General features: G+C 31.8%; 1 protein-coding gene and 2 pseudogenes across 14 annotated transcripts; 1 reads left to right on the top strand and 2 right to left on the bottom strand.

Annotated features, from left to right (window-relative positions):
• Window positions 1–11,998: 11,998 nt before the first annotated feature.
• LOC112702045 (uncharacterized) lies at window positions 11,999–15,616 on the bottom strand. 14 transcript variants are annotated; one of them, XM_072201125.1, is made up of 8 exons: window positions 15,138–15,616; window positions 14,704–14,940; window positions 14,055–14,120; window positions 13,492–13,560; window positions 13,322–13,420; window positions 13,080–13,205; window positions 12,740–12,848; window positions 11,999–12,557 (listed from the first exon to the last, which is right to left on the bottom strand). In XM_072201125.1, exons 2-7 carry the CDS (start codon window positions 14,938–14,940, stop codon window positions 12,801–12,803), a joined length of 645 nt encoding a protein of 214 aa, XP_072057226.1. In that variant the 5' UTR covers window positions 15,138–15,616; the 3' UTR covers window positions 11,999–12,557; window positions 12,740–12,800. The 14 variants fall into 14 exon arrangements, with proteins under 14 accessions (XP_072057226.1, XP_072057206.1, XP_072057157.1 ...); XM_072201105.1 differs by having other exon boundaries at window positions 13,319–13,420; window positions 15,138–15,613; XM_072201056.1 differs by having other exon boundaries at window positions 13,310–13,420; window positions 15,138–15,611.
• Window positions 15,617–15,735: 119 nt separating this feature from the next.
• Window positions 15,736–20,085, top strand: LOC112702100 (uncharacterized; annotated as a pseudogene).
• A 2,646-nt stretch (window positions 20,086–22,731) lies between these two features.
• On the bottom strand, window positions 22,732–23,977 carry LOC112755160 (probable WRKY transcription factor 33; annotated as a pseudogene).
• Between the last annotated feature and the right edge of the window lie 788 nt (window positions 23,978–24,765).

The raw sequence follows: 24,765 nt of genomic DNA, 5'->3' as shown, positions 1-24,765 counted from the left end.
TGCATTATTATTCAACTTTGTTGGCCAATTATAAATAATTTTACTTCATTAAAACTGTCATTGCAGTGTTTTTTAGCGAGCACAGAAACCAAGTTCATGGTATATAATTATATCACTGGCTTTGTTGCATGTTTGGTTCTTCTTCTTAAACTATGTTTTGTTAGTATTATTGTTATTGTTTGTGTTGAAGCTTGATATGATTTGTTTTATGTTCCTGGTGGGTTAAGTAGGAGATTACAAAGAGACATATTATATTTGTCATGTAGTTAGATGCAAATTATAGCCTTTTTTACAAAGGATTTATGTATAATGTTAGTGTTTATTAGTATAAAAAGAAAAAGTCTTCACATGTTGGGAGAATGTAGAGAAATGGGGAAAGAATTTATCAGTTTAATTACTCATGTTGCAAATAAAGCAAATTTTTTTTTTTAGTTGAAATGATTGGGTGTGTTCTTAGTCCAATATAAATTATCTATCACCAACAACCATAGTTTCACCAATTTTGTTCATAGATTCTAATTTTTAGTATTCTTAAATCTTTGAACTAAATTTGAAATTAAGATATTTCAAGGAATTACAATATGAGAGAACCAAAAGCATGAGAGAAATGAGTATTATTAATTTACATGTGATGACTGAAGATAAAGTATGATTATCTATCTATATGTATCTTTTTTTTCTTTTTATTATCAGTTACTATCTTTAAAGATCAAGAAAAATGAAGGATATTTGATTGAAAAGTGCTTCATTTCGAATTTCACTATTTAAATGTCCTCATGCCAACTTAACATTCCTTATTATATATGGTTTATAATGATTTGAATTAGTCCATGATCTAACTATTTACCTTTTTTTTGTGATGTGATGTAATTGTGTTTCCTTAAATACTTATATTGGGATTCGCTAAAAATGGTGATGAAAGAAATTAAAGAAATGGCTGCTAAACTTTAATTTTAGTGTGACTATTGAATTTTGATTTTTTAGATACGAAGTGCCATGTTTAGAGGCTTATATATGATGCCGCCTTTAGGTTCTGATTGCTTTTGCTTGACCCTGTTGACTTAGAAATGATACTTGAAGCCCATCAAATATAATAGTTAGGAAAACTTTCACACGTGCCATGCACTTTTTTGGTACAGCAATATAGTAAGTACGGTCTGATTAGCAGTCAACAGTTTGTCATATAATAATGAATAAACAGTCTAAAATGTCCTTAGTTATACTGTAAAATTATAGAAATGACAGACTAGCTTTGTGGCTTGTGCTTCATGGTTGAAGCTAAGAAGAAACTAATGTGAGAAAGTTTGGCTTTAATGGCTGAAAGTTAATGGGTTATTTATCTACCAACCCAACAGACCTTATAAATGGGCTTGGGTTACCAAATAATAATGAAACCATGGTAAGAAGTTTAAATTATACTTTTCTCATCTCTAATTGTTATTAGATAAACATTAGTAAACTTACTTAGATTCATTTTCTTTATAAATCTTTAGTTCATATTGACGATTTGTTTTTAATAATAAAAAAATTATATTCATTTTTTTAATGATTTAACCACAATATTTATATTATTCTATTTGTATGGTTTATTTATATTAATTATATATTTTTTTTGTTATTTTAAAAATTATTATATAATTTTAAGATTATTTAATTATGTTTTTTTTAAGCATTGTTATTATTAAAGAGTAACTAATTTTTGTGATAGTTTAAAATGGATAAAAAATCAATTTTTCATTGTTTGGATCAACAAAAAAATTGAATGGAAAATAAAAAAATGTATGTGACGCTCATGTAAATATTTTCTCTTCAAAGTTGCGAAGAAAACTGATGCAAAAGTGTAAACATGAATAAAAATACAGAGTTATCATTTGAATTATAATTTACATATAATATATAAAAAATATTAATATAATTTTACTCTATTATAATTTTTTCTCTCGTTACTTTTCTTTTCATCCAAACAAAAGAAAATTTACCCTCTATTTTCTTTCTATTCATTTTTTTTCATCTAAACAACACACAAAAAATTATACTTTTCTTTCTATTTTCTTTTCCCTCATTTTCTTTCTTTTCATTCTTTTCTTCTTATTTTCCATCTTATATTCAAACAATAGCTTAGTGTTTATCCATTTATCTTCCATTAGGCGGGCCGAGAGAGAAATTCAGGACTGCCTTACTAGGTCGGGCGGGAGCGAGACAATCCACCAGATGGCGGGCTTTTGGAGATGCAGGGCGGATTTTCCCATTTGCCATCCTCTAATAGGGACATGGACACAAGTACCCGCCTCATGGAACCTATTAAATATATGCGAATATAAAATTATTAATTTATTCTAATTTATATATATATATATATATATATATATATATATATATATTCATTTCTTGAATTTACTAATCCTAATTTCTCTCTCCAATTCGAATACTTTCATTTTCTTTCAGACCCATTCTCAGCCTCGATCCTCTCTCTCTAACTCACTTTCTATACCTCTCAAGTCCGTCACTACGTCGCTCAGTATCGTCTTAAAAATTTATGTTATGTTATTATCTTGGAATATACTTTTATGTTTTCTCCTTTTAAAATGTTATTTTTCATAACGAATATGTTATAAATTGTGTTGAATTATATTGAATTGATTATTCTATGATTATTATATTATGTCTTTTTGTGTTATTTTTTTTCAAAAATTTTCAAAGAATATTTGTAGATATTCGAGCAACGGAGATCCAACTAGCAACGGAGATCCAATCTGAGCCGATTTAAGAGGGGACGCGTGGACTTCATCTGCATTGGGCCTTTAAGGTAATGAACCTAAGTCGGATTTGGGACACTAATAATAAATTTTAGTTCATCTTGATTGCATTGAGGTCTTGCTAGGTCCAAATATATCTGAGATTAATATTTTAAATCATTGTTATAGTAAATACTATACTAATTAATATTATAACACTTAGTATATGTAAAAGTTGGATATATTTATAAGACATTTTTAATTCAAATTAAAAAATTAATTATCTCTTTTTTAGTTTTAAATATTAATTTTTAATGTAACAAAAAAGTGAAAATAACAATAATCACTCACATAATTAAAATAGATAATCTTAATATATACATGATACTATATATATTAAGAATTATTATATATGATATATAATTTTTTTTCTTTTCTGTAATGATTATTTATATAATTTATTGAACAATTTTTTTATCTTAATATTTAATAAATTTAACATACAAAATAATTAACTTAAGTCATCATCTAGGACAATAAGTATAATAGTACAATATTTATTTATTTATTAGTAGTGAGAAACTATTTAAATAATATAAATTGATATTTTGTTAGTATAAAAGTAATAATAAAGCTTATTAATTAAGTCAATTACATAATTAAAAAATTATTAAAAATTTTAAATAATAATAAAAAAAATCACTATTTTCACATATTACAAAGTTTATGAAAAAAATTTTGAATAATAAATCAATTTTCAATAGATTATACATTAGTTCTGTAAAAAAAATACATTGGATATTATTATTTACGTACTAATATAATATATTATTGATTATTAAATTTATAATTAATTTTTAACCCAATTTTTGGTAATTAAAATTTAAATGATTGAAATTATTAAATTTTGAATATTTTACTTCTAACCAATTTATTTTTTATTAATATTATAAAAGGATGAGTTATTAATCAATTCTAAATTTAAATTTAAATTTCAGTAAGAAAATAAAAAAATATTTTAAATTTTATTTCACTAACCATAATTAATTTTAAGTTAAGAAATTATTTTGTATATCATACATATTGTAGAATAGTGTGGTCATTTGCTATTTTTTAATAGTAAATATTATCAAATAAAATGGTGTAAAAAATTAGAAGAAAATGTATTTACAAGTTTAGAAAATATTAATTTATTTTTTAAAAGAATAAATTCTATATTGAATAATACCATGTTATCAAGAAATATTAATCAATCTAATAACTTTTGTAGTGATATAAGTTTATAAATTTAAAAGTTTAAAAATTATTTCATAAAATGTGAAGTTTTAACAAGTAACAATGTTGATGATATTGTTTTGACTTCAAGAATAAATATGATACCAACAACCAAAATTGTCTCACGTAAATTTTAACAAAGACAAAAGTCTATAAGTATTGCTATTAATAAAAAATTAATCTATTGTAAAGACAAATATAATTTTTTTCTACGGATTTTGTAACTCGCCAAATTGAGGAGTAATCCACCACATATTGATGCTCTATTTATTAAGGGTCTGTCGCTAACTAATTGATTATTATACACACAATACAAGATTCGAAATCCAAATATTTGCTTAAGCGGACGACAAATGAGATGGCCATTCAATCAATCCAAATTGATTAAAATAAATATTAATTATTTTTAATATTTTTAAGTAGTAAAGTATTTATAATAATAATTATTATAGATATTTTTTATTTAAATTTTAATAAAAAATTTTATATAATTTTATGTATTACTCATTGCAGGACACTAGTAACAAATAAAAAACGATACAAAATTTAATAATTATGGCTCTACAATTTTTAACCCAACAGTATAGTATAATGTTAGCCAAAAAATATACAAAAAAATGCATCCAAAAAAGATCTATTATCCTCAAATTAATACAAACAACAACTATGGGCCAAAAAGGTCCATTAGCCCTAAAAAAGAAAAACAGTCAAACCCAAACAAAGAAAAAGCCATCTAAGGAAGCAGCCACCAAGCCAAGCCTGCGCCAAGGGACAGTAAGTGTAATCATCAATTCTTCATACAATTATACTTCGATTAACGTAAAACTAGGTACACACTTCATCATCCACTCCATCATAAGCAGCAGTTTCATAAAAAAATCTCATCCATTCATATTAAAAAATTAATATTTTAACGGTGTAGATTTATTATACACCAGTGTACTAATAAAGTACATTAGTACAGGTGAAATTCTTCCTAATAGTTAAATTCAACACTGTCCTTTAATTATACCATATATCTTTTCGTTCTATCTTTGTTTTAGTAGTTTGAAAAGTTTTCTTTTAAATCTTACCATTTTTTATGAGATTATCAACCAATGCTCCGAAGGTAAGTGAAAATGATGTGACAATGACCTTGGAATATGATAATATGGCTGATTGATTCATGACTCATTTTATATAGGGACAAGATTTAGAACATATTTGTTTAAATTTCAAAAAATGATATTAGATAGTTTTTAACTCAAGTTATTATGCATTTATGTTCACTTTCAAGCTACACGATTTACAATGTGAATATCAGAAGTAAATCCCTCTCTTACTGAGGAGGCACTACAGGAACTCACGAACAAGATAACTAATCTAGGAATTAAACAAGAAGATTTGAAGTTGAAAGTAAAGCGCAGTATAAAATAGTAGAAAATGATGTTTTTCAAGCAAATTATTCGTTCTAGGAGATGGATTATGCAAACATGAATGTTATTGTTGGAAACAAGAGAACTTAAGTGATAAATTGGGGATTATGCAAAAATCTAAACGTGGTCAAGTTAGTATTACACAAAATATTTTAACATTTAAAAATATTTTGCTTTTACTACATGTTTCTTTTTTTATAGTACTTGCTTGAGCTTGTGAGAAATGTAATATCACTATTTTTAGCATAAATTCAGTATTTTAGTTGATGAAAATTTCAAAAAATAATTAGCATTGCAAAAAGCTGTGAAAGGAGTTGCAATAACTTTTAAGTTTATTGCATGCTAAATTTAATTTAGAAATGGAGTTGAAGCAATTAAATAAAACATTTTAATATGATTAGTTTAGTATAGCTTAAACATAATTTAATATTTCTAAAGCATATGTATTTATTATTTTGTGTGGTCATGCTATAGTAGAAAATTGTTATAGAGAAATTCTCACAAAAGTTGTGTGCATGTGGGAACATAATAACTTTTAAATTTATTGCATACTAAATTTAATTTAGAAATGGAGTTGAAGCAACTAAATAAAATATTTTAATATGATTAATTTAGTATAGCTTAAACATAATTTAATATTTCTAAAGCATATGTATTTATTATTTTGTGTAGTCATGCCATAGTAAAAAATTGTCATAAAGAAATTGTCACAAAAGTTGTGTGCATGTGAAAACATAATAACAACTTTATTAGCATATATATAAAAAAACAAATTTGTAGGTCTATATGGGATGAAGAAATAATTTTTACAATAGAAAAAAAAGGTTTGGATTAAAACATAAATTGATAAACATAATTTTTCTGCGTTTTATCTGATTCAAAGTGTAGTTAGAATTAAAAAATAATAACTATTACATCAGTATGGTAATTATAAGATAAAGAAAAAAATTAATACATGCATAAACTTTCATATCCATGTATTATGTATTCAATTTTGTCATGGGGTTAGTTATTTTTTTGAAAAGGGAGAATATTTTGTGTCTATTTAAGAGGATGTGGTTACTTTTAAAAACAAAGATGGTTGAAGAAGTAAACTTTTTTTTTGGTTAAAAATTAAATGCACAATGCAACAGTATATTCCTTAACTTTTAAACTGATATTAAATATGTATATAAAAATTTATTTATGTTTTTGATATGAAAAAAATGATCTAGAAGATATAAATAAGATAACATAGTTGATATATATACATTAGATCATAAATATATAGATTTAATTATTTTATTGGTCTCTATAGTTTTATAAGATTTTCAATTAGGTCTTTATATTTTTTTTTTTAATTTGGTCCCGGCACTAATTTTTTTCAATTAGGTCCCTCTTGATAGTAATTGGTTTAATTGTATAGGGACCTAACTAAAAAAAAATTAGTGCAGGAATCAAAATAAAAAAAGTATAAGGATCTAATTAAAAAAAACTTTGGTGTAAGGACTTAATTAAAAAGAAAAAAAAAGTATAAGAACTTAATTAAAAATTTCGCAAAACTATAAAGACTAATAGAATAATTAAACCAAATATATATTAATATTTTTATAAATAAATTATACATAAATACAATAAAATAGATTATGTACATGACCCGGACTTTACAATAGTTTAATATCGACTGAACTATAGGCATTGATTTATTGTTGTAGAAGAAGTTATCTATAATGTATTAACTTGAGGAAACTGATCTTTTTATAGCCAATATTAAATTCATACGTGTAATCAAAGTATGATTTTTGTCAAATACATTTGAACTTTCCCCTTTAATTTTCATTAGTTTTAGTCAAAACTCTAATATATGGATTGATCCATCTGCCAAATATAAAAACAGAATCATATTAAGCATGTAATATTATTAATTCAATTTAAAATGATACATGATTTTCGTTCGAGGTTTTAGCAACAACATGAAATACTTGTCATTTAGTTGGAGAAAAGAAATAAAATGCTATAAAAACTCCTTTTTGTTCAAAGGCTCAAATCATGAGATAGAAACTCAGAGATTTCTAATCTATCTATCAATTGTATAAAGAGTGTGGGTTATTCAGCCACGCATCACCTCGCAGTTAACTTGATTATAAAATTCACAATGCCTCTTTTTCCATCGGATAAAATTTTCTCTCATTAGACAATAATTTTCAGCGCTCTCTCTTTCATTTAGATTAGAATTCATAAAAAAAAAAGTGGTTAAGAATTTGAGGGAGTGATTTTTTCTTCTGATCTTGACAGCGGTGAAGTCTTGCATTAGCTTTCACAAATTAGTAGATATTAGACTATCTCTAATAAAAAATTTATCATATTTTTTATTTATGATTCACTTGTCATAAAAAGTAATTCTATATTAGTTTTTAGGTCATAAAGTGTAAATAAAAATTCAAAGTATCTCTCTTCTCATTAAAAAGAACTAGCTTTAGTCGCAATTATAGTCTCATTTAATTAATTAATTAAAGTAATTAAAATTAATGTAGTTATATTTTTTTTACAATAATATTGTTAAAATTTATAAATTCAAAAATAATTTACTATTAAAAAATATTAATATTTAAAAAAATAATTTCATATATAACAATAATACACTATATAATTCGAGATTAAACTAATTTGTAAAATTACTTAATATAAAGAAAAATATAGTTAAGCTCTATAGTTGATGACAAGCATGGTGAAATTGCCATATATCTTTCAATTGTCGATGCTGCCGCCTATTTCGAAGTTGGGCATTTTTTGGGAGAAATTGATGGTATGATGCAAAATCTTTCTCTCCCAACTGAGGTTGTGATAAGTCATTTTTGACATCCTCATACTCTAAGCCTTGAGCAAAATTTCTGGCATAAGTGTCTCTTTTATTCTCAACAATCATATTATGCAATATAATACAAGCTCTCATTATATTTGCCAACTTCTTCTTTTGCCAAAACCACGTATAATGCAAAGCGTACTTGCAACACTCCAAATGCTCGTTCGACATCTTTTCTTTACCCTTCTTGATATTGTGCAAATAACTTGCGTTTCTCCCCTTGTGCCTTTGAGATTGATTTGACATATATGGTCCATTCACGATAAATATCATCTGATAAATAGTATCCTATAGTATAATTATTACCATTGATAGTATAATTTACCTCCGGAGTACGATCATTTAGAATATCATCGAACACTAGTAAACGATCTAACACGTTGATATCGTTATTTGAACCAGAAACTCCAAAGAATGCATGTCATATCCAAAGGTTTGAAGATGCTACAACCTCAAGTACTATGGTTGCAACTCTACGATAACCACTCATGTACATACCTTTCCACGTCTTTGGACAATTTTTTCATTGACAATGCATGCAATTAATACTACCCAACATGTTAGGAAAGCTACAACCCTACACTATTTGTAGTCGGCGTCATACATCATTTGAATTTGATTTTCCCAAGTATTCATCTTCGAACACCGAAATGACACCTTCAACAAATTTTTTCAAGCATTCAATAGTGGTGCTCTCGTCTATGTGCACATAATCATCAACAGCATCAACTACTACGTCATATGCTAGCATCCGTATAGCAGTATTGCATTTTTGCAGTGGTGACAAGTCTCTTCTCCCAGTTGCAATCACCCTCTGTTGGAAATACGGATAGACATTTGAGAGAGCGTCTACTATCCGAAAGAACACGTGCTTTCTCATTTGAAATCTCGTCGAAAAATGTCAGTATTATACACCGACTCATCTGTAAAGTAATCTTTGAAAATGAGATCATATCCTGCTTTTCGATCTCTGTTGATCCATCTACGAGGAGTTGGAAAAGAACTTCTATCGATATCTTGTTCTTCAACCATTGAATAAATATTTATCAATCTAATTATCCATGAATGTGTTATCTTACCTTCTTCTTTTACCATACAAAACCTCATTAAATCAAAGTGATAAAGAATATTAAAAATTGCTATAATAATAATAATAATTAATTATGATCGATCGAAAAAAAATGGAAGAAGAAAACGAAAAAACAAAAAAGATAATATAAATTAATAATTTAAAAAAAATAAAATTAAAAATAATTTAAAAAATTGAATATAAAATTAAAAAAATAAAATATTTTTTATTTATTAAAATTATGCATGAAGATAACGAGTATTTCGTTTTAAATTAAATACTATTAAAAATAAATAAATAAATTTAATAATGTTTATAAATAATTAATTTATAATTAACGTTTATAAATATTTATTTTTATTTTATTACACATAATTTTTTTAATATATTATTTAATTCAAATTTATAATTTTTACACGTTCTAAAGTTAAATAAATATTAAAATTTTTATATGTTTTTAAATATTTTTTATTTTTTATTTTTAAATTATTCCATCAAATTTATAATTTTAAAAATAAAAATATAAAAATTAAGCTAGTATATATATAGAGAGAATAAGTTGATATTCGAAACCCTGGTCGCTCGTCAACAGCCCTATCTTTCCTCTTTTAACTTTCTAGTGCTTTACCCTAACCTAGCTTTTTGCTGCCGCAGCACCACCGATCTCGTTCGATCGGAGAGAGTGATGGCGGAATTGGATGCTGCTGAGTCAAAACGACGAAAAACTGAGCAGGTTGAAATGGCGAAGGAAGCGTGCCTTTGCCTTATGACGTATGGAAAGTTGATCGTGATCAAACTGAGCAATTTAAAGGAAGAAGTTGATGTCAAAGATTGGACTTGTTTGCCTCCACCACCGTTCGAGATGTGTTTGGATCTTCCAGGTCATGATATGTGTCCCTTCGAGTTCGACTCCAAGATCTATATGGCGCCGTCCGACAAGTTGAGCCTGCCGCGTGAAATTGGCAGAGCCAAATCCCTTTCCATGGGGAATCTGGTCCCCTGGCCAATCTACGAAATCAAATTTGAGGAGCGCAGAATTGCCCCTACGGGATCACTGGATGGTGCACCCTTTCCTTTTCGCAAATCATACATCGCAAACACGCCAGGCTCAGGCGATGTTTACTTCTATCTAAATGTGAGGCGACGGGTCAAAGATGAATCTATAAATGTGAGGCGACGGGTCACAGATGAATCTAGATTTTACGTTCTTGGTTCTGGTTCTAGAGTTTGGAAACCCTTGATGGCCCCTGGGGCCGCCATCATTAGCGAGCCACATGTCGAGAATACCATGTTCGTCCTCGACAACAACCTCTTTTTTTCATCGTCCAGGAATAGAGACTACTATTTGGCCCGCTTCGACCCCATAGAAGAAACTTGGATGGATATGTCTGCCGCTGATAACAATCTTTCGAACTTCAGAACCGGTAGACTCATTAGCGGCAGTGACCAATGTCGTATTACTTATTTCCCGCACATTTCTGTGTCCCTTCCCTATCTTGGAAGCAGCAACTACACCGTTTGCCTTACACATGAGTATGTGGAGGAACCTCTTCATACACCTTTGAACAAGGTCCTTGCCATTCTCGTTAACCACCAGAATGGCCTAGTCGCATTATATCAATACCTTGATGTGGGTTTTGAGGATATTCAACCCCCGATGGAAGGACCCGGCAGATTCAATTTTGTTGACCTTGGCAACGGGAAGCTGTGTGCAATATGCTCTAGGGAGTTATTGGGTTCCAATCCCGATTCATCCGCACACTGCTTCTCCATTTTCACACTGTCCGTGTTGAAGGACTTTGCAGCATTGCAACTTGACAGTGGGGCTCCTCCCATGGAGCGAGATTTCTTACAAGTTACTGTCCATAGGAAGAGTGTCTTCACCATGGAGAACGGTGGGATTACTGGGATTACTAATTGTATGCGCCATGCGTTTGTTTGGCCACCTACTAAGGGAGGAAGATTTCAGCACAGGACAACTCTATTGTAGTAACATTTCTTGTTATTTCTTGTGGCTTATTATCCTCCTTAGTCGTTTTCAATAGGATTATGAATGAACAATGAATTAAATATTAATGTCTTTCAGGAATATGATCTTGCTTTGAGTTGTGTCTATATTCTCTTCAACTCGTACAAAATTATCTGTGCATTTTGAGATATTTGCATTATTGCTGCTGGTCATATTAAATGATCAACTCACTGCTTTCTATTTCAAAATACATGATGCATTTTAAATAATTAATTCAACTAATAGCCCGCACATATTATGTCAAAAGAAACATTTTGAAGTTTCACATAAAGTTAGAATGGTTCTTGTTTGAAAAATTTAGTTTAAAAATTTGATTTGAGTCATTTATAATATTATCGATTGATTGCTTTATTGATTAGATTAAGAAAATAATAAGAATGATGATGAAGGGAAACTGGGTTACAAAAGTTCAAATCAAGTTTCTAAATGACTAAAGAAAAATAATGATGTTATTTTTATAATGTCATTCCGTATGAATTTAGGGAGAAAAGTAACATTATCAGGATAGGTCATGTTCCTAAACAAAATAACCTAATGTGATGATCAGTTTTAACTGAAGTGCTATAAAGGGGTTCTATGAGTCTATTCTTTCAAGAGATGATTATTTCTACAAAATATAATGATACATGCATATGGAGTAAAGAAATTTACAAGTCTCGTTCATATATGATAATGTCATGCTCTGTACAGAGCCCCAAACTAAAACAAAACATAGGGGAGCAAAAAGTTAAAAACAAGAAGTGGAAACCTAAAATCTAATGGGTGACTTTATCAACATTTTCTTCCAATACATATTTCACATAACCAAACCATTATCTCCAATACAAGCAACATAGTTTAGTGTAGCCAGTTCTACTCAATCTATTATTTGTTGTACAATGGATTTCAGCTTCAAAAAGGCATTTGTGTCATCACAGGTGAATTCCGCATGTAAGCACATCTGGTTAATACTACATGGAAACTTCTGCATGTAGACATCAACATTTAAGTTCCTATTCACTTGCCACTGGCCATGTATCTGTGAAAATGGAAATCCATTTTGCATATCTCACAAGTCATGACCGAGAGGGCCGTTTCCGGTCAGGCTGATGTTCCGACTTCCGACCTATCCACGTTATCACATCTTCTGACAAACTGGTCAAGAGTTCTCTGCTTTGAAGGCCTATGCCCAATAGTAGTGGCCATCTAACACCTGATTTTTCAATAACTAAAATTTAGAATGGTTTCTCAAAAACATCAAAAAGTAACTCTCAAATACTGCTTGAGTATAGATCTTGACAAAATATAAATATAAACCAGAATAAAAACCTTGAAACTAAGCATTATGTACATTTTGCATTACATATGATAGTTCAAGAAGATGTAGAAATGTACCTGCCCCCAAATTATCCGGTTTGAATTGCACCACATCCCTAAGTCGTAAAAATTTAGATCATCAATGCATAATAAATGTTAAGTCAATGCTATACCAAGCGGCGAAAGACTGCAGAAATAACAGAACCTACCAAATGTATCATTTACCAACTAGTGTATATTTACTGATGAGACCATTAAACAAGAACTAACGAGTCAAAAAACAGAAGAGCACATGTTGTCTTTGCTACTAAAAAATTTAGATATGAGAGTTCTTTTCATTTGAGATTATCTGTTTTCTTAATGTTGTCATGCAACTAGTAACAACTCTCTCCTTTCTACTTAATGTGTGTGAGAATACCTGACCAATTCTATATGCACGATCTTTGGCCTGAATTAGGTCACCTGGAGTCCAGGATTGTTCTGTAAAGATAACTGTGCTTGCAGCAGTTAAAGTTAATCCAACTCCTCCCGCTTTAATGGATAGCTGCATGATAATGTGTCACATGAAATCATTATCTCAAGCACAAATACTAACCAAGACAACAGAAAAGATGCCTATAACAGAAACACATGGAAGAAATGCACAACCAAAAATACCACCATACTACAGCTGCCTTGATACCGGAAATCTGTAACCAATTGTTGCCTTGATGCAGCGGGTGTACCTCCATCAATCCAGATGCAACCCACTTTTTTCTTCTGGAAATTTTCAACAGTTTTTGTAAGTGCTATAATTTCCAATATAAAGAGTAAAATTGAACTGGTCTTACAAGAAGGCACTCATGTATCGCATCTATCATTGGCTGATGGTGCGCAAATATATGAAACTTGCAACCTGCCTGCAGTAATCACAACATATTACACGTGATAACTACCGATAGCCCAAATGAAATAGAAAGATGGAAGCAAGAGAGAAAAAAAATTGAAGCAATCAAACTTTCAAATTAAGCATACACAACGTTTGGGGCGCTGGAAGATGGATGAAATATAAGAATTAACACATAATCTAAACCACTCAGACCAGCCAACGTTGACACCAATAATAGTTGTGGCATACGAATTAACATGTCATATGCTGAAATTTTCACTACACTGGTCAGCCAATTTAATTCGTTCAACTTAGGGTCCTAAACTAAGGGGTACCGATTGCAACAAAAGCAATTTGAAAAGAGCAATTTAACCATGCATCATGCAAGCACACCAATCAAAGGAGATGGGTGAGAAACTAGAGAAGTTGAGAACCTAACTTGACTTTCTTGTAGTACATACAGATGCAGTCACTAAATTCTTTATTGACATTTTATTGCTTTGAAACAGTGGAGGGGAGCAATACCTCAATGAAAGTTCCGAGATATTCAAGAGCAGCAAGAATCTTGGCATCTGCAGAATTAGTATATATCTGGAATCGAATATATCATGATTCAGTTTTGATCATATACCAGTCAAAATGATTTAAACTACTCCAATATTGGCCAAGGCCTGAGAAAAGGCAAATATAAAAGAAAGATAAAATGTTGAAGAAAAGATAAAAATCAAAGAAAAAGTCGGTAAAGTTTTAATGGCAAAAATAAATGATGATTAGTGAAGTGATTGCTGATTTGGGGAATATTTTTGCTCTTGAAGATAAAAACTATAGAAAAGTTTATGCATTTTAAATAATGTTTTTATTAAATTTTCATATTTGACAGTTAAATGATCCTTTTAGCAAACGTTTTCTAAAAGATTAAAATATGCACGAATTGAATGTTCCTTTTCAACAAACAAATTTTGAAGCTTGAAGATAGAAAATAACATCAGTTTCCCAATTATAGAGAAAATGAAAATAGAAGAATTATTTCCTGAACTTTATAATTAGATATTTCTCCTAGAACCTTCTCTGCTTCTGATAAGGAAGAAAGCGGGAACATCCATAACCTGCAGACTCAAATTTTCAAATAACTAAGCCCTCAAAACAGCCAATCCCAAAAAGCAGAAATTATTACCTGCCATGAAACATAGCCTATAAAGCATGAGTATGCAGGAATTTGTTCAAGGTCAAAGACATAGCCCCTAATTATGGAAAATTCAAAATTTTCAATAGAAATATAAAGTTCAATACTCTTGATGAAGTTAGCATGTGAAACCTGGTCATATTGGAATTTCGCTGCAACATGCCCACTGGAATGAAGAAAATGTTTGACAGAAAACTTCGGCAGTTCTTTAGAACTTAGAAGGCTCATCTGGTTACATATAAAGCCAAAATCCAAAGCAAATGCCAATAGATCAACAAATGATATTTCAAAACCCGAAGAAATTACATCTAAGTTTATAACTATTATTTTTTCTTATGGTAGATAATTAGAATTAGAGACAAGTAACACAGCCCTCAACAATGACACTGAAACAAATGTTAAGGTTTTGAAGGAAAGAAGCATACTTTTTCCCTTGAGGCAAAGCGTCCACCTGGATTGGAATACAAACACACTATGAGAAGTTCTCCTTCCAGAAACTGAACCACAGGGTCTTTTGATTCTTCTGCATTAATTTGTTTTCTAACATTAAATGAGGGTAGCGGTGAGGACGAAGGTGGTGATGACGGAAATGATGGAGGTGACGACGGGGTCAGGGAAGTGGTGGTGGTGGAGGAGGGTACAACGGTGGTGACGGGAGGTCAGGGAGGTGGTGGAGGTGGTTACGGGGCCACTATGGTAGAGGTGTTGGTGGTCAGGGTGGGAGTACCGGAGGTGGTGATCGTGGTCATCCTGGAGGAGGATAGAGGTGAGGCAGGTGGCCAGAGCCATGTATATGGTTGCGGTGGTGTGTGTGGAAGAGCCATCTGTACATGTATATCCTTACGGTAGAATTCACCAACTTTTAATTAGTATGTTTTTGTTTGAAAAGCTTATTAGCGTAAGGTTAAACCAAGGTTCTGAAACTTAGTTCGAACTGGCCGGTCGAATCAGTCGAACCGTGAATCGCAGAGAAAAGCGGTTCGAACAAAAGGCAAAACTGTAGATTTGAAAAATCGCTTTTAAACCGACGAATCAGTTAGAAACTTGTCGGTCAAATCAAACCATGACCTGACCGATTTTTAGAAAAGACAATCAAATGTCGCCGTTTCACTCACTGCCACAGCAATTCCGTTTCAAATCGCGCTCCTCTCGGTCTCACTCCCTCACACACACTCAGTCCAGGGAGGGCTCCTCAGTCCTCTCAATCTCATCGAACTCACCTCCGTCCAGCCATCGCCTCGTGCTGCCGTCGTCGTCGTTCCTTCGAACAGCCACCGCTTCGTGCTCGCTCACTTTCCCTCCATCGCGCAGCAGCCATTGCAACCTTTGAAGCCTCCGTCGCGCAACCTTAGAAGCCTCCATTGCGCAGCAGCCATCGCAACCTTCGAAGCCACCTTCTGTGGAAGTCACTCACCGTCGCGCAAGTTCCTGGAGCCAGCTTGGAGATTCACACAGCCCTTTCCATCGCGAAGTCAGCCGTGGAAATTGCAACCACCGCCACCACTCCTTGCTGTCGTGCAATGTCTTCCCACCGGCGCTAGCCCTGTTCGACCCTTCCACCCCAGCCATTGTCCTTGTGGCCGCTAGCTCTGCATTCTTCCCTGTCTTCCACTAACCCTAGGTATAAATCTAATTTGTTGTAATAATAATTGTTGAAGCATGATTAATTGTTGGTTTTATTCATTGCTGTTGATTGTTTAAAGTATGAATTCGAGCACAGGTTGTGATAATTACAGATAGTTGGACTGCAGAGTTTTTTGGTGGATCCCAAGAATCAGTATTTTTCTCCCAGGTATTGCTGTGGTAGACAACAATATGGTAGTCTTTGCTATTTTGTTCAATATAGATAAATTCACTATATTTAAATAAATATTGTTTACGAGTCTCATCACAGATTATTGATTAATTTTTTGGTGCTGATTGCTTAAAGCATTATTAACTATTAAGTGATTAATTGTTAAAACCGATTGCTTGAAGCATTGTTGAAGCTGATTGATTGAAGCATGATTAATTGTTATAGTAGTGCCTCAATATATATATATATATATATATATATATATAAAATTTAGTTAGGTTCTTCTTTTGCACTTAGCAGAGAAGGAGTTTGTTTTATCAGAAAAATGAAAGCCTAGTGATTGGTTGAAGCATGATTAATTCTTATAGTTTATTGTTGAAAGTTGAAACCTTGATAATTGATTAGTTATTGGGTGCTAAATCTTGCTGTTGAGGCATTGATTAGTTGATTAGTTGTTAGATTGTATTGTTATTGGATTGTTGGTAATTTTTAGGTATGGATGATAGTATCAACTAAGAATTAATTAGGAATAATAATTATATTAGACTATAATTATGTTTTAATGTGTTATTTATATTTTATATTATTTTATTATAAAACGGTTTTTTCAGTTCAATTACGGTGGAACCGATTGAATCTATAAACCAATAAATCAGTAGTTAGAACGGTTTGATGACCGGTTCGATTTTAAGAAAATCCTTGAAGGCCTATTTATTTATTTATTTTTTCAAATAAACCCTATAAATTAACAAAAGGATGACACTGTTGTAACTTGTAATGTAAATTGTAGAGTGAGAGAAAGACACACATCATCATCGTTTCTGATCCCCCGCCCCTCATGGCGTCAACCTTCAATCTCTATACTCAAATTAACGAACCCTTTTATAACTCCATCATCCACATTACATTCCTCACTTCTCAGATCACTATTCTCCCGGACAAGGAACAAACAAAAACAAACCCCCGAGTTTCTCTCTTTTTCTTTTATTTATTTGATTTTATTTCCGATCTTGTCCCTTCACTGGAGCTGTTGAAACGCGGTCGTTTCGGGGCCATCGCTGCTGAGTTTTAGATTGGAAATGGTGGGAGGAGGGAGCAGGAGGGAGGAGGCGCCGGTCATAAACAGCTCCAACGTGTTCGCAGCGCTCGGAAGCCTCAAGAAGAAGAAGAAGAAGCCTGAGATTCTGAGAAGGAACAGGCTTCATCCAAGGGGAGAGCCTACTCGTCCTCTTCCACCGCGGCTTCCTCCGCCGCACAACAGCAGGAGAAAAAGGAGGTTTTCTGGGCCCCGGCGCCACTCACGTCGAAGTCATGGGCTGACGTTGACGACGAGGATGATGACGACTACTACGCCATCACCGCTCCACCTCAATCCATTTGGGGCGCTCCTGTTGCTGCTGCAGCTGAATCCGAGGCCCATGCTGAGGTGAACATAAAACTTTGAGCATTAATGTGTGTTGGATCACTACTGCTGAAACTTGATATGCAATGGCTTGAATCGTTTATTTTTTAACTATGGATGGTGATGATCGCTTGCTTGATGCAGAGAGTGTGTAATTTTTTTCTTTTATTACTGTGTTTTTTATTTTTGAATCCCTTAGTCCTGTGGCATGGATAGCGACTAGACTTGGAAAAGGTGGATTAGTTGAGCTGTTCATGTTCTCACATTTATTTGCCACGAGGTGAACCGAACTGGAATGGATGTTATTCAGTAGGTGTTTTGATTGTGTTATCTGTGTTCTGTAAGTTGGATGTGTTAGGCAATGCTGTTTTGAAGGTTGGATTGGATGGGTTGATAATGGTGTCTTTGAGGAGAAAGAGTTGTGATGAATGTTATTGCATGCATGATTGGAAAGAAAGCTGAGTGTTTCTTTTTATATCTTAAAGATATAATATTGGATATTCTGTTTGAGGATCCTGGATTCTGGTCTTGTTCTGGATATCTAGCTCTGGGAAGGTATTTATGATCCTTGTTGAATTGTCATTTATGTGATTTGTGTTAATGGTCTAACGATCTGTAATCTGTATGCTTGGATTTGATGACGTTGTAGCTTGTCGGTTTAATGATTTGGAATCTGATTAGATTAATATGCATTTGATGACTATTTGTCGGTTTGCCGATTTGTTATTCTCATTTCCGGATTTGCAATTTGGTTCTTCAAGCTCAAGTTTCCACGTGTTCAATCTTGCATAGTTAAAATGATTGTGTCTTCACCCATAACTATAATGTTTAACGTAGATGATATCATGTAGCATGGACTTGCCTTTCACGTCCCATTTGGAGTAGTGAAAGCTGAAAGCTGCATAACTGGGCACTTAATTGTTAATTTGTTTTGGCCTTAATGGCAAATTAATAACATAGAAAATGGTTATTATTGTTTCATTGAGACATTGAGCTTCACATTGACTAACTGCAAGACATGTGAATGATTTAATAGCAGGAAAGCGATAGTGAGATAGAAGGCCTTGATGATGCTGAGGATGAACATGAAAATGATTTAGAAGTGCCAGTAGAGCCTGAAACTGTTGTTAAGAAGCCTCGTGAACCTTCGTTGTCTACCAAGGAAACTGAAGAGCAACTTTCAAAGAAGGAATTGAAGAAAAAGGAGCTTGAAGCTGTTTTAGCAGAGCTAGGATTGCAAAAAGAACCTGGAAGCCAGGCTGACTCCCATGGTAATATGATGTTTTTGATCTTGTGAAAGAAAAAAAGAAAAAAGATATTATAATTATCTTAGTTCTTTCAAGGAGGTATCTATCTTTTCGGAATTTGTTATTGATTTAACCATGTTGGCTACAAGAATGCTATTTAAATATCTAAAGTATTAAGTTGAGGCTTGAACTTGCTCATGCAAACGTTCGCCAATACATTTGCAAGCCCTGCTAAGATGACTGATTATATAGAAATTTCTTACTTGGAATCTGTTACCAGTCCTGGAAAATTCAAGTGCTGAGAAGAAGGTTGAGGATCGCAATGGTGAGTTAGAAAAGAAGGAGAATGCCACCAGTGAAAGCTGCCACCAGTGAAAGCAAAAATGCAAAGAAGAAGAAGAAGGACAAATCTTCAAAGGAGCAGAAAGAATCGCAAAACCTGCCTGATTCTGTGGCTGATGGAAAGACAACTACGGAAACTGCTGGAACGGGGAAGGCAGAGGATGCACCTGTAACTGACGTGAAAGAGCGGCATAAGAAAGTTGCATCTGTGAAGAAGAAAAAATCAAGGAGATGGATGCTGCTGCTAGGAGTGCAAGGCTTGCCGTGGCAAAGAGAAAAGATAAGGCGACTCACTACAATCAGCAGCCTGTGCGGTAAATAGGCTAGCAAGTGGCAAAGTACTTGTATCTTCTCTTTGTTTATCCTTTTGTTTTGCCCTTTATATTTTCAGTCTTTCCATTATCATATATGGGCATATGCTCTTTGTTCATTTGCAAATGCAAAATAAACATCGATAGCGGCTTTAGATAAATTGACTATGAGCAAAATTATAATTTTACATGAGGGAAAATACGAGTATATGAATCTTTTACTCTGTGTACTTATCAAAGTTTTAAAGCAAGAAGGTATAATCCATTTTTCTGTCCCATTTGTTTCACTGTATGCGCATCTCCGAGAAAATTTTTGATGATGTTCATCTGATGTATCAGATGCCGTTAGAATACATCAACGCATTTTTTTGAATTTGGGTTGCCTATAATTCCCTTTGATCTCTCGGAATTTAAGAGAATTAGCAGCATGGTGCAATGTGAGCGTATCATTCTTGTCAAATCAAAGTTCTTTTAAGATCTGGTGACGTTGATATGGAGTTGAAATGAATGGGCAAGATGTGATACTTATAGTAAGTAAAGTACCAAATACTACAACCTTATCTAACCTATTAATTGGTTGAAGACAGAATAAACGAGAAAGAGGAAAATTATAGGAGAAAAGTTTAGTTAATTATTTTAAGGAAAAAATATAAAATATAATTTTTTTCCTAAATTTTGACAAAAATTTTAAAAATATTTTTAAATTTTATTTTGTTTCAATTTTGTTCCTAAAATTTTCAATTTGCATGAAGTATATCTCTAGTAAATTGTTGGAAAGTTTAGAACAAATCAGCAATAATGCATGACAACTATGTCTCATGGCTAAGGATTTGATGGTCCCAGAATGTTTGGACCATTAAATGGTACCATAACAAAACATGTTTTTAAAGTTTTTTTAACAATTGCTATATAGTTCTTTAACTAATTTTAATTACAAATTAATCCAATATATTTTATTTAATTATAAAAACTGTTTTTTATTTTATAAATTATTATTTTATCAATCATCTATTATATTTGTTAATAATCAAAAACAAAAACAATGCCAATGAGTAATGGTTCAAATGGCATAAGTCTCCCCATACTCAATTAAGAGGTTGCGGGTTCGAGCCTCCTATCTTTGGTAAAAAAAAATCAAAAACAAAAACAATAACGAATCGTAACAAAGCTTATCGATTGTTTATACTCTCCAATAACAATATGGATTTGCCACTGCAGTTTATAACTGAAAGTTCACTTGTTAGGAAATTATCTAAAGAAAATGCTTTTATTATGTCTCTTAATTCTCAACATTGATTATTGGAACTCAACAATGGCTCAGATATTTGCTGGCTATTGCAATTTTGTCAAGTCTTTATAATGGAGGCATATTGTTTCTCAAAGTAAAAGGAAAACAATTGCTTCAGCCCAGAATGGCTGCTATCATTGACTTTGCAGGAGACCAGGTTTGTTTGCAATTAATTCTTTTTTCTTTGATCTTCATCATAACATTGATTACTTTGTGGGGTTTTGTTTTTTTTTTTTTATACAAAATTTGAATCTGTGGCCAGTGAGGGATGGAGAATCAAATTCAGGGCCATTAACTAGATTTGAATTATCAGATGGTTTCATTTTCATTCTTAAAGACTAGTATTTTCTTTCTCTTTTTATTTCTTGGTATTTTTTTTAAATTAATTAGCATTCCATTTAATTAATTTTCTGTCCCTTAATAGTTAAGAAAGACTTAAGTTTTTCTTGTGTTGTTGAGCTATAACTATAAGCAATGCTGAAGAGGTTTGGGTAGAAACTTTTGAAAACTTCTCTGTGAAGTTGCCTCTACAGATGTAATGAAAATGAAAGTTTACATTACTTCAAGCAGTCTATAATATTATAGTGTTTCTCTAAGGACTACAATCTGCAGGATAATCACATCAGCAAAAGTTTGTTATATTCTTTTCATCTAATTGTCAAATCAAATTAATGGCATATGAATATTTTATTGAGGAGAGTGTAGACTTTGAACTTATAAGCTAAGGATTAGATGAAATAGATGTAAAAATATTAATATGTTTTTCACTTTAATTAGTCAAGAGAAGTTAATGAGTCCTAGCGTTCATATGAGTCCACAATATTAATGAGTCTGATATTAATATAAGTCTTTCACTTGTGGAAGTTGGTAGAGTCTTCATTTTGAATTAATCAAATCTTTTACACAACTCTTCATTCAAAACCCTGTTTTACCTTCCAATCATCATATTCATGTTTGTGTATTTGCCAACTGCCATTGAGGAACAATGAATAGTTAATTAGCAACTTGACCCATTGGCAAATGTTGTTACTGTTTTTGGTTGCAGATCATGGCATATCTGTTGTTATCATCAGCATCTTCAACAATTCCAATAACAAACAGAATGAGAGAAAACTCAGACAATATATTCACTGATTCTTCAAGTACAGCCATTTGCATGTCCATTTTTGCATTCATTTGTTTAGCAGTGTCAGCACTCATCTCTGGCTTCAAACTATCATCAACTCAACCTTATATATGAAACTTTCATTGATTTTTTTTTATTTTTTTACCCGATAAAAATGTTTCACACTTTCATTTAATTGTGTATACCAATCACATATATTACAGTGAGATATGGAAAGTTACTGATTTTTTACCTATACACCAAAATAAATGAATTTTGCTCTATTCTTGAGACTATGTTAATGGTGTTAATTCTTAATAACCAATTTGGCAGAACAAAAACCAAAGGTAATGGCACAAGCAGTTCTAGATTTTCCATTTTATTTCTTTACAGAATATAATTATTAATTATACCTCAAATAGAAAATGAAATTATTGACTTTATATTTGGATCTTAGTGGTTTGAACATTCCAACTTTGACCAAGTGAGTTTTTGACTAGTCTCTTTTCAGTGTAATGTTGCCTAAGAGGACTATGAAATGAAATTTTATTGAAGTCCCAATGATGATGTCACTACAAATTATTAATCGAAGTTCCACTCTTCAATCTCAACTAATCTATATTGAAACTTGAAAGCTAAGATTAGAAATAGAATACTAAAAACTGCAAGCACTGCACAAATTTTACAAAGTAATCGACTATTAGAATCTTATAAAAGAAACCTTTTTCGCTTTCTTTCTGTGAAACAAATACAACAAAAGAATAAAAGTATTCATCAGCCAACAAAACTGATTAAAGAACCTTCTTCTGGTCAAACTTTCCTATCACTATGTCTCTAATCTAATACATGTAAACATTCTTGCTGCTTTCTCTGTTTCTGTCTTTTGCTATGAGTAACTAAGATCCTATATGCTATACAAAAACATGTCCATGATAGCATCTGCAAAGTGGTGTATTCCAAACTTAGTTCTTTGAAAGAAATGACTCGAGGAATGAGTCATCCTTCCTTTCATCCTTGGCCTTGATGTATACACCATCCGAAAGTTGCGTATTGTTTCCATATGAACCCATTGATCTTCCAAGAGACGTGTAGCCGAAAAGTCCAGAGCCTTGCAGCATGTCTAGGGAAGATGATTCTTGAGTTCCGGTGGCCGGAAGCCTAGGATTGTAAAGTGAATTCGTGAAATTCAGCGCGCTAGAATAACCATTCACGGCCGCAGGCCTTATTGGTGCGCCGGTGCATTGCTATTGTTTCTATTTAGAGAATTTCTGTTCATGTTGTAACCTGCGCTGCCACGTGCTGCAGGCCATCATGGTTGTGTTTCCCTTCATAAGTTGTGATCACTGATTTTATATTAGTCGCGGCTCGCTCAACATGTTTCCTCACTGAACAACCAGGGGCTGTGCATTTGTAATAACTCCTGCAGGAAGAAAAAAATTGAACAATATCAGTTACTAATGTTGTTAACAATTTTAAAAGATTTATGACACTTCTAAGAACTATTAACTAAAAGGGCTTTGTTTCAATCAGTTAATTACCTTGCATTTGGATTTCCTTTAACTACTTTCTGTCCATATTTCCTCCATCTGTAGGCATCATCAAGAATATCGATTTCGCTTGTAGTTTGAACTACAACTCTAGGTTCCCTAACAGTTCTACTTCCATAGGCTGAATGACCATCATGTTCATTCTCCCCCTTCCTGCAACAAGAACCAGAATTAGTTATAAACAAATTACTTTTCAAATCTTCGTAGATCATTTGTATAATAAGATTATGAAAAAAAGCATCACAAATATAGAAGAGTAAATTTTTTTTCTATTTTTAAAGTATTAGATAAGAGTTGCTTCTAAAATAAAAAACAATAGCTAAACCTTATCCTAGAATTCTCATGCCAATCGATTGAATTGGAATTCACATACACGACCAATCGATTGAATTTGGCAAATCCATATTGTTTTGGTGAATTCAATCGATTGAGTAATAAAACCAATCAATTGAATTGTGAGAGTTTTCAAGCATTCAATCGATTGGAGAGTATAAACAATCGATTGAATTACAAAAATCCACTATTTATTCATCGTTCAATCGATTGGCTCATATGACCAATCAATTGATTTATGCGAAAACCATGTTGCCTTGCAATTTTCAATCGATTGTTTTGTGATAAACTGTAATCCAATTGATTGAGTTATAATTCAATCGATTGTTTTGATAATCCGATCGATTGGTTTTTAAGGAAACATGATTTTATGATTCATCACGAATTTCACGGATCAAATATAAACTTTTAATCCATTTGAATGGCCAAAAGCTTTATTACGGTCAATGGAAGATTTAATTCGTTATTATTTTTATTTTTGATTATTAACAAATATAATAGATTATTAATAAAATAATAATTTATAAAATAAAAATAGTTTTTATAATTAAATAAAATATATGGGTTTAATTTGTAATTAAAATTAGTTAAAGGACTATGTAGCAATTGTTAAAAAAACTTTAAAACATGTTTTGTTATGGGACCATTTAATGGTCCAAACGTTCTGGGACCATCGAATCCGG

This window comes from Arachis hypogaea, chromosome 1 (assembly GCF_003086295.3).
Source record: "Arachis hypogaea cultivar Tifrunner chromosome 1, arahy.Tifrunner.gnm2.J5K5, whole genome shotgun sequence".
In the NCBI taxonomy this organism is placed as follows: domain Eukaryota; kingdom Viridiplantae; phylum Streptophyta; class Magnoliopsida; order Fabales; family Fabaceae; genus Arachis; species Arachis hypogaea.
This window is presented reverse-complemented; position numbering and strand designations above follow the sequence as displayed.